At 35.3% G+C, this 11,411-nt stretch overlaps 1 protein-coding gene and 1 long non-coding RNA gene across 2 annotated transcripts; one reads left to right on the top strand and one right to left on the bottom strand.

The window, feature by feature from the left end:
* Positions 1-1,585: 1,585 nt before the first annotated feature.
* Positions 1,586-4,301, top strand: LOC116117771. The gene is made up of 4 exons (XR_004126029.1): positions 1,586-1,676; positions 2,769-2,873; positions 3,316-3,373; positions 3,752-4,301. It is a non-coding gene; the product is annotated as an uncharacterized LOC116117771 (long non-coding RNA).
* Positions 4,302-5,713: 1,412 nt separating this feature from the next.
* LOC116117753 (pentatricopeptide repeat-containing protein At5g27110-like) lies at positions 5,714-8,384 on the bottom strand. The gene is given in 2 exon segments (XM_031403773.1): positions 5,714-7,015; positions 7,017-8,384. Coding segments are annotated over 2 exon segments (2,040 nt in total). The 5' UTR covers positions 8,271-8,384; the 3' UTR covers positions 5,714-6,229.
* Positions 8,385-11,411: the final 3,027 nt, after the last annotated feature.

The following is an 11,411-nucleotide window of genomic DNA, read 5'->3' as shown; positions in this document are numbered from 1 at the left end:
AAAATTAAAATCTTAAGAAGTGACAATGGTGCTGAGTTTTGCATGACCAATTTTTTCAATGAAAAAGGCATAATTCATCATAAGAGTTGTGTTCAAACCCCCTAACAAAATGGCATTGTTGAGAGGAAGCACCAACACTTACTAAATGTGGCTAGAGCATTGAGATTCCAATCCAAATTACCTCTTACATATTGGAGTGATTGCATCCTTACAGCCACCTACATCATAAATCGGCTTCCCACCCCCATTTTACAAAATAAGACTCCTTTTGAGATCCTTTTTAATAAGAAACCACAATATGCTCACATGAAGGTTTTTGGCTCTTTATGCTTTGCAGCCCCTCTCTTACATGCTAGAACAAAATTTGATCTTAGGGGTCGTAGGTGTGTTTTTCTAGGCTATCCTTTTGGTACAAAAGAATACAAATTCTTGGATCTCTCAACTCACACAATTTTCATTTCAAGAGATGTTATCTTTCATGAGTCCATTTTTCCTTTCCACCAATCATCACAACACTCATCTTCCTCTTCTTCACAATCATGTTCACCTTTTTACTTTACACCCATTTCTGACCATCCTCCCATAGCCCCACTTTCCCCACCTTCCCCTCTATATCCTACAGAATCTCCACCATCCCATACTACAATCCCTTCCTCACCTCTCCCTCCTACCTTCCATGCAAACCGCAACCGTGTTGAATCGATCCTCTTCCTCCGTGATTTTGTACATGCCAAAGTATCTCTCGATTCTGAAAAGCCACCCATATGGGTCATCTCCTATAAAGATTGGTATATCCAGTTTTCGGCCACCATACTCCGGTCTCCCTCGCTCATGATTGTTGCGATTGTCATTTGCCTCCCTCTTGTTTTGGTCGTTTTCCTCATTAGCTCCAGCTGATCCACTCCCTCTCCCTTTCTAGCTTCTTCTTCATCTTTTCGTCTCATCCATGCCTGCATCTCAACCAAACACTCTCTAATCGTACTCAATTCACTTTCAATCTTATCAACCCTGTTCTCCATTCTTATACCAACCATAACCTTGCTCTGATACCACTTTGATAAAGAGCTGGTCTGCCCCTGTCACACTGCCCTCACAGACACTCCCAGATTACTTTAATTCTACTGGTTGTCAACCCAGAATTTTCAGTCAACCAATTCTAATCAAAATACTACTCTCAATGGAACACAACAATGTTGGACAGATTCGATAATTATACTCAATGACAGTTCAAAGTAAATTCTATTAAGATAACAATTCTCTTACAATTCAAACAAAGCATTAATCAATTAAATCGGAAAATAGCTCATCCAAAATGAGTCTGAATACAATAAGAACCCACTGGACTTCGAGAGCCAGCATCTCCCCAATTCCCTTCCTTTTACAAACTTTGATATCCCTACAGATCTTTCCCGTTGCCTTTTATTCCTCGTGCTCTATTGTTCTACTAAATTTAGCTCCCCAACCACTCAGCATTTGCCACTTGTCACGTTCCCATAAACCCAAAACCACCCTCCATCACGCTTAAAGCCTGACCTAAGTCCCTCAATCCTCTGTTTGCACCCTTATTTTTCCTCCTATATACCAATGTATTGTTAGTCTCATCAGGCACTTGTAAGAAAAAAGAAAATTTACCAGTTGAAACAAGTGTTCAATCCCTAATCTTCAACATTCGCTTGGTAAGCTAGCATTTCATACTGTTTAATTCTATCTCCTACTTTCATCTTGAAAAAGAAGTCAGATTGAGGTACTTGTTGTATTCCTTTTCTTGACCAAGTTTTGCATATATTAAGACATTTTTTTCCTTTGAGCTTACTAAAACCAGGCATCAGATTCCCGTAGCAGAACTTTATATCATGCTAGAAAAATTTGTCCTTCTATTGTACTAAGGTTGGAAAAGTCATAACCCCATTTTCTTTACATCAATTTTCTGATAATGTTTAAGTGCTTTTCTTCCTTTATACTAAGGCATGTAATATTCTATTTATGGTTTCAAATTTCATCAAACTATTTATTGTCTGATTTGTGCAACATTTTGCATTATGGAAAAGATGAAGAATGGCATAAGGAGAGTGGTCAAAAGAACTCAGTATCAGTTGATGGTTGGTTTTGCTTTGTCACTATTCTCTATCCTTTCTTCATTTCATGATATTTAAACATAAAGCTCATCACAGCCTCGGGTTTCAGATTTTGTTTAATGTGCAGAACTGATTAACTAGTTGTCTACCTATACTGAGGAAATATACAAGGGCAAAACAATGAATTAAAGACAAATAATAATTATCGTTCAATGTCAAAAATTTCTTCAGGACACTTGTAACAGCACACAAGTTTTCCTGATGAAACCAGTGCTACATCTTTTGGATTTCACATTTTCTTGGTCAGTACATCTGATGTACATCTCAGTTGTATTCCTGTAAATAATAGTTGAATTTTCATGTCACATTGTGCTTTTGCATCAAATGTTCATGGAATGATTAATTGATCGAGATTCAAGACAAGGAATTAAGAGTTTGAATGGAAGATTTAACCATATTCTTGTTAACCGCTCTCTTATTTTGAAATTTCTAGAGATAATGTGTTTAAGAAATTTAACTTTTATCTACACACACACACTTTATATTCTGTTTTCATCTAGTGAAATGTTAAGATTTAAGAGGGTGCATTTTAAATCTAGATAGTGAGAAAAACACATCAGTAATGGTTTTCAAAAACTACTTTTGAGAAAAACATATAAAGTAATGATTCATTTTTTGATTGATGCTGAACAGGTTCGTTAAATAACTGTCAATGCCTTTCTCATGTCGTATGCCAGGGAGCTAGCTTCTTCAATTGCACTGAATTCCCCATATGAATTACTTCTATGATTCATTGAGGTTTGTTTTCTGAATTTTATGCATCAAGCATGTTGAAAATTTAAAATGCCATTTACTTCTGAAGAAAACTTGACCTTTATATGTTAGTTATGATGCAGCAAATTATATGACAGATGGTGGCAGAATGAGGTTGTTTTTGCATTTCCTTTAAGGGCTTAAAAGTTATTGAATCAAGGCATCAAATTTCATCTACAGAACTTTCTATCATCCTATATATATCTTCTATAATTTGTTTCAACCATTTTTTGTGATAACAACTTTTAAAAACAGAACATTGTTCTTAAGATTAAATTAGTGTTTGAAAAGAATGATATCAGAGCCTTACAAAATTTAATTGTCATTTTTTTTTTCAAATTCGTTTGTTGAAAACTAGTTATAAAATGATATTAAACAGGGCTAAATGCATTGACTTTATCTTACCATTGAATCCCTCTTTTGTCAGGGAACTGCAACTAGAGAATTGAATTTTAATCTCTGAAATCTTTTGATGGCTCATTGAGGTTTGTGTTGATTATTTTTCTATGTAATTAGGTGTTGAAAATTTAAAATGCCACTTTCTTTTTAAAGAAACTTGCTTTTGAAATGTCCTTAGATATCGAAATAATCAAATTTAAAATGCCACTTTCTTTTTAAAGAAACTTGCTTTTGAAATGTCCTTAGAGATCGAGATAATCAAATTTAAAATCCCATGAATTTGTTGAAGAATCAATGTAGAAATACTATTCTTTTATAGCAGACTAGAGTTGGCAAAATGAGTTCTTTTTGCACTTTTTATTTTTTATTTTTTTATTTATTTTTATTTATTTATTTATTTTTTTTTTTTTTGGCTTAGAAGTTACTTGAATTGAAATGTCTGTTCTGTTTGAGCTAAATTTCAGTTATTGATCAGAAAATGAAGGACAGACATAAATGCAGGAGACGTCATTGATCAACATGTGATAAAAGGGGAATAGGCCTGATGAAACTGTTGAAAAATGAACCTATTGTGGTGCGTGCAGACGTGACTCAAGTTGAAGAAACAAAGAAGAAACAAGAAAGTTCAAAAATGGCTCAAGTTGAAAACACAAAGAAGAAACAAGGAAGAAGTAAACGCATGACGCGACACAAACGTGTCTTGATGAAGAAAAGAAAGAAAACTGTAGCAAAATGATGAAGAAGACAAGACGAACGATCGCTGCAGCAAGCGCTGAGAAGCGGCACTGAACGTGAAGAAGAACGACAGCTGCGATGATGGAGATGGTGGCTGCGGCGAGCGTCCTAAATCGCAGAGTTCCAGTTTTATTCATTTTTCTAGTATTCTAGTTTTAAAACAACTCTTATTCATAAGAGATTTAGTTGAGTTAAATTAGGGAAGTAGAACTTGATTAGGAATATTAGTTCATAAGAGTTTTGTTTGTATTAACTAGGAAAGTAGACTTTGTTTTGAAGTAGAAATAGTATTTTCTTTCTTGTATAAAAGCAGTAAAACATTGATGAATAAAATATGAGAGTTCATTGTTTTCTTCAGTAAAAGTATTAACGTTTATTGCTTCCAATTCCAACAGAAATGGGTAATTTAATTCGTTTAATCACACTTTTTTTATTTTCAAAAGGCAACAATTTCTTTTGTTGGCCCAAAAGTTAAAGACATTAGTTGTCATTGAGCTTACATGAAACTAGGCATCAAATTCCCTTTTCTTGACAGAACTTTGTATCATTCTGGAAAAAGTTGACAGGCCTGAAAATATTTTGTATAGTCTATGTCCGAACTCCTTGAAGGTCATAACCCCACTATTTATAATTTTGGAATATGGAAGAGAGGAAGAATGTCATTAGGAGAGTAGTCGAAAGAAGTCAACTAATGGTTGGTTATGCTTTCTCTCTAATCTTTTATTCTTTCTTCATTTCTTATCGAAAAGCTTTGTGTTTCTGATTATGTTATTTGCTTTAATACATAGAATTGATTACTAGCTGGGCTACCTATGCTGAGAGTTTACAATTATTTGAGAGTTCAATGGCAAAAACTTCGTTAAGGCACTTGCTTGGTGAGTAGCATCTCATCTATATTGTTATCTTCTACATTTATTTTTCAAAATTTTTTGATTTTTCTAAATCACCTATGGATGTTCAAGCCTTTCTTGAGAATTAACATATAATCATTGTCATATAAAATCCTTTAAAGAATACTTGTATTTCCATGTAACAGTGTGCTTTGCAACAAATGATCATAGAATGATGAATTTATCGGGACGAGGAAGTCAAACATAATGGTACAAGTATGGTAGATGAGATAAAATATAAATGATTTTGAAGGTTATTGTGACAATACGACCAAATTGAATGGGAAGGTCTCATCACCACATTAGCCTGGTGATTATGGCTGAAACAATTGTTTCCAGTGTCCTGCAGCAGCTCATTTCAATCATTGGTAAAGGGATTCAACAGGAGGTGACGCTAGTCATTGGTGCTGAAAAAGAAGTTAAGAAGCTTAGGAACAATCTTCAAGCTATGCTCATTGATGCAGAGGAAAGACAAGTGACGGAGAGAAACGTCAGACTCTGGCTTCCCCTGCTGGCAACTCAGGTTCCCTTGCTTTTATCTTCGAGAGTTGTATTACCAGTTGAAATTTCAGTTGATGTCGGTCCAGTGGTAGTTCTCAGCCACCTATCATATAGGACTTGAAACTGAAAATACTGCAACAGCTACGGGTTCAAAACCTTTTTTACTAAAATATTGACGCCTCAAATCATGGGATTTATATTGCCTCTCTTTTAATATTTTTATCACAATTGATTGCTGAAGGAAACAATTAAATTGCACAATAATTGAATCAAATTCTAATCAATTGTATACTTCAGAAGATTGGTGTATCATTTGCAGCTTTACAAAGAACATTAAAATTTCTTAACAAATGACTTGGTAAGATTTTTTGGGAAAATGAAGGAAATCATTCAAGAATGAGGCCATTTTCTTCAGGATTCCTGGTTTTCAGCCAGAATCTTTCTTAGCCTTTCCTTTAATGGTTTGTTTGGAGGAAGCATTTGCTTGACTGAACTAGCTTCAATCAATCAAATAGGGGGATGTCTGATGTCTCAATCATACTATATCATACTTTCATTTATAATGCTCTCCTTGTTGAACATCAATTTAGGTGCTGTCACTGACATAAGTTCAGGCGTTCGTGTTCTGCCTTTTGTGCAGACTAAACTTTAGAAAGTGGATCAAATGCTCCAAGAGTTTTTGCATTCCTTTATTTTCCCCTTGTTAAATCATGTCTGTAGAATTCTCGACACGAATTTCATGTCAACCATCTTGCACAAGGAGCCTTTGTGCTGATAGAAGTGCATTTTCTAGCTGACTTCTAAGAGGGCTGCAACTCATCTTCCTCCCAAAATCATAAGACATTCATATACCATCTCCGCCTGCGGATGGGTCTTATCTTCTACATAGAAAGGTTGAATCCTTTTTCCAATCTCAATCCAGCAATAACCAAGGTTCTTCTTCAAACCAAGCTCTTTCATTTTTAATCTTAGCTTTCGTATTTCATCCCATTTCTTGACAGATGCATACATGTTCGACAAGACAATATAAGTTGATGGATCATCAGAGTCCTTCTCAATGAGCAATTTTGCAATCTTCTGTCCCAGTTCTCTATCTTGGTGCAGATGGCATGCAGAAAATAGTGTGCTTAACAGCCCAACATCCTCCTTGATCTCTGATGTGCTCTGTAGAATTTGGTAAGCTTCGTGTAATCTTCCAGCAATTCCAAGAAGATCAATCAAGCACGAGTAGTGTTCAATTTTAGAGGTCATTTGACTGAAATAATTACAACCTTCATCAACCAATCCAGCATGGCTATAAGCTGATAAAACTACAAGGAAAGTAACGTTGTCTGGTTTTGCATCGGATTTCTGCATTTCATCAAAAAGCCTTAAAGCCTCTAAAGCTTGACCATGAGACCCATAAGCAGTGATCATAGAAGTCCATGACACAAGATCCGTCTCTGGTAATTTATTAAATACATTAAACACTTCATCCACAGCACCACATTTAGCATACATGTCAATGACAGCCCCCATGACTATTTCATTGGTTTCTAGCTCACTCTCAACAATATACTTGTGGATCTCTTTTCCCTTTTCTAAGGCTGCTAGCTGTGAACAATGCTGGTAAGACACTAGTGAATGTTACAGCATCTGGTTTTACATCACTTTCTTTCATGCCACCATAGAGAGTAAGGGCTTTAAAATAATCACCAACTGTCACATATCCTGATATCATAACATTCCAAGAAACTAGATTTGTCTTGCTCATCTTATCAAAGACATTTTCAGCTGAGCTAACACTTCCACATTTAAAATAAAGATCGATAAGTGAGCTATTAATAAAAATATCAGCTTGTATTCTGTTTCTTATTAAATATCCGTGTACAAATTTACCATGTTCAAGTTTGGCTGATCTAGTACAAGACATTAATGTGCAACTCCTTGTAATAAGAGTTGGCTTAACTCCTTCCTCATTCATCCTCCTAAAAAGCTCAATGCATGATTTGCTATCACCTTTTGAACTGTATCCTGCTATCAACGCATTCCAAGCAACAACATTTTTCACTGGCATTCGGTCAAAAACCTCTCTAGCCATCTCCAAACAACCACATTTGCCATACATGTCCACAAGAGCAGAACCAACATAACTATCAAAAGCAATCCCATCTTTCACAAATTCCTCATAAATCTCCTTCCCTCTTTCCAAATCCAAAAGCCTTGCACACGATGAAATAACCATTGTTAACGTCACCGAATTGGGCTCAAACCCAGAATCCCTCATCTTTCCAAACAATTCCAGCACTTTCCCAGCTTGACCCTCTCGGTAATAACAAGAAATAACAGTATTCCAACTCGCAACATCTCTCTCAGACATTTCATCAAACACCTTAATCCCATAATCAAACCTTTTGCACTTTGCAAACATCCCCACAAGAGAGCTAACGACAACAACATCCAATACAAACCCTGTTCTTATCAATTGGGTATGAATCAATTGGCCATAACTAACTCTTCCTAATCCACCACAAGCCTTTAACACACTTGGGTATTTGTAACTATCGGGTTTCAAAAATGGGTGCAGCACTAACCTATCAAAAACCTCAAGGGCTTCAATGAACATATAGTTTTTGGCATAAGCAGCCATGAGGACATTCCATAAAGAAAGGTCTAACGAATCTTCTAAGGTTTTGAAAATAAGCTTGGCATAGTGATAGTAGTGGCAAGAGAAATAGAAGTTGATGAGGTTTTTGCACAAGGCTATGCTGTTTTGGAGGCCTCAAGTGACTACTTGTTTGTGGATTAGTTTGTCTTTTAACAGTGACTTAGAGCTAATGCTTGTTCTTAACAGAGATAATAGCTTTGTTGTGTCCATTCAAAATCAAGAATTTGGGTACAGTGGTGAAGTTTTATCTGAGAGAGGACAGATTGATTTACCTGAAAGCCTGCAATGACATTCTTGCATGGAGAGTAATTTTGTAAAGTGGTTCCAAACTCAAGTCGCCATATTCTTTTTCTTGCTGTTATATAAGTTGGAAACGGCACAATTTAGATATAATTTGTCTAAATCCATTAATCTAATTGAAAAGTTATATATAAAAAAGAGGAGAAAACTTATATGAGACAGTCTCCTCACCTCATTTTGTTGCTGTAGTAAAACTTAAAACCGTCCAATAACGTGAAAATGTTGTTATCATATATTAGGTGTAATCATTTAATTGAATGATTTCACTATGTTAATATGATGAGATAATCCCGTATAAGTATCTTTGAAATACTGATAATTTTGAAGTTAACCTGTATTATATAAATATAAAATTATTATACAAAAATTGCGCTTGGGAAATATCTCAAACGTGGATAGCGTTAAAAGATTACAACTTAAAGAATCAGAAAAACCTCTTTGGTTTCCTTTATGAGTAATGCTACATTCACAACCTCTTCTCATAAACTTTCTCTTACAACCCCCAACGTGACAACTTGTAATTGGTCAACCACAATTTATTATGTGAGACCCAGGTGGAACCTATTATGAACTTACTAATTATGAGTTGCCACGTTGGGATTGTGAGAGGAAGTTTGTGAGAAGAGATTGTAGTGAAATATTTTCCTTTACTAAATTTAAGAAAAGATAAAGGAGAGAGGTCAAAAGAGGATTCCTACAACCATCTTTTAAGGCTATGGCATTACAAAGGCAACACAAGCTTTCCCGACTGGATGTTGTCCTTAACCAAGCTCAAGGACTTCGCACTCTTTGCATGCAGAAAATGTAAGCATTTGCCTCCCTTGCGGAAACTGCCATCACTTTAATGTTTAGAAATAAAATGGATAAATAGTTTGAGAAGAGTGAGTAATGAATTTTTGGGTATAGAAAGTAGGAGTGTTTGGTTCTGGGTACCTTGCATTTTTTGAAGGTACCGAAACCAGAACCGATGGTTCCTTGAAATTTGGACGCAGAACTAGAACTGATGGTTCTAGTTCCCAGGCACCCAGAATTGGAACTTGTAACAACGGTTCCGATTTTGGGTACCCTATAAAATTTAATTACCCCCAAAAGTTTTTAAAATGGCAAAAAAACCCTTAAAAACTTACAAATACCCCCCCACCTGGCACAACAAAAATAAAATTATAAATTCAAAATTATGAACTCCATTACTTTATAAAGGTAGATTCTCAAAATTTAAACCAACTTACTTTAAATATTATAAAATATAAATATAAATGTATTAACATTACTTTTTCTACAAAAGTTTTATTAACCCCCTTACTCTTTAATTTTATTTTATATTAGTCTCGATTCCCAGTTTCGGTTCCTAACTATAGGAACCGAAACCACACAGTAACGGTTCCAAAAATTTGGAATCGGAACCTATCTGTTGATGGCTGGTTCTGGGTATGAACTAGAACCAAACCCCGGGTACCCGTCGGTTCCAGTTCCAATCGGTTCTTTTGAACACCCCTAATAGAAAGTATTGGCACATCTTTATCTTTTATTTTCTTCCCCTAATTGAAAAAAATTGTTTTGGCATATGAATGAATGAGAAGGGTGGGATCATGAGATTAAAAGAAATGGTAAAGAAGAAGATATTACAATAATGCCCCAAATTGAAGGCACTACTAGACAACCTTGTCCAAGAACAGAAGGTCGGAAAAAAGAATTTCGAGGGTTGTCCCTTACTAGACTACCCTTGAAGGCAAAAATCAGAGGTAATTTTTCCTTTTTCTTTTAGTAAGTCCTTTTGTTCGATCCAAATTTCTGATTGAATATTTAATCACTTCAACTTTTTTTTAGTGTTTTTTTTTTTTTTTTTTTTTTGGTAATCAGGGTTGTTGGGGCCAGCTTGCACATACATTAACTAATCCTTTAGGGCCCTAAAGTTAACGACCAGGTAATCCTCCAGTGGCCACCTTTATTAGCAACCGAAGAGAATTGAACTCAAAACCTCTTGAATAATACACCCAAGAGTCCCAATTGACCATCTAGCCACCCAAGGGTTGGTTTAGAAGAAAGTACTTGATGAAATAATCAACACTGCTACTCCATCTACTTGGAACATCTCCAATATACTTCGGTACAATCGTGGCCTTCATAACTAGCAATGTTTTATCAGGAGGAGAAGATTATTGAGGACAGTCTCATGAGGGTCAAGTTTTGTTTAGTCTTAAGCTTTCTGTATTATTTATATAAACACTTTGTTTTCTTTTATCATCAAGTGAAACTTTTAAGGGTGTGAAGTATTTTCATGGCTATTGAGATTAATAAAACAGAGCATTTTTTTTTCAAAACCAACATGGGAAATTTTATCAGTGTATCTTCTTAATCTAGAAATGTAATATCCCACTTGAGGTACGTATTTAAGAGTTGTTGTATTAGTTAAAAGTTTATTGTTTCAACTTAAATTGAGTTTGTATGTAGAGTTGGTTGAATTGTTGCCTTGAAAATGGGTTGAGTTTTGGTGAAGTTGGAAATCCAATCTTCGCCGGGGCGAAGAATAAGCTTCGCCGCGGCGAGGAGGAGNGCAACTCAAGGGTTGGTTTAGAAGAAAGTACTTGATGAAATAATCAGCATTGCCACTCCATCTGCTTGGAACGTCTCCAATATACTCCGGTACAAATGTGGCCTTCATAACTAGCATCTCATCTATATTTCTATATGCTACATTGCTTCGTTAAAAAGAGCAAATTGTTATTGATGATAGCCAATTACCTATTCATGTATACACAATCCCTTTTTAGAATTAACATCATCATTGTCATTTTTAATCTTCACATTAATATTAATGCTTGCATCTTCATGTCATAGTGTGGTTTAACATCAATTGATCATGGAATGATGAATGGATGCAGAGAAGGAATTCAAACATAATGGTACAAGCATGCTAGATGGGAAGATCTTATCAATGAAAGTGGTGACTTATACTTTCCAATTTTCTGATAATGTTGAAGTGCTTTTCACTTTTTACAAAGGCATGTAATTATCTATGCATAGTGTCAAATTTCATTAAATATTTATTGT

The sequence above is a fragment of the Pistacia vera genome, unplaced genomic scaffold, assembly GCF_008641045.1.
Source record: "Pistacia vera cultivar Batoury unplaced genomic scaffold, PisVer_v2 Contig820, whole genome shotgun sequence".
In the NCBI taxonomy this organism is placed as follows: domain Eukaryota; kingdom Viridiplantae; phylum Streptophyta; class Magnoliopsida; order Sapindales; family Anacardiaceae; genus Pistacia; species Pistacia vera.
The sequence above is the reverse complement of the archived record's forward strand: the minus strand, read 5'-3'. Positions and strand labels throughout refer to the sequence as shown.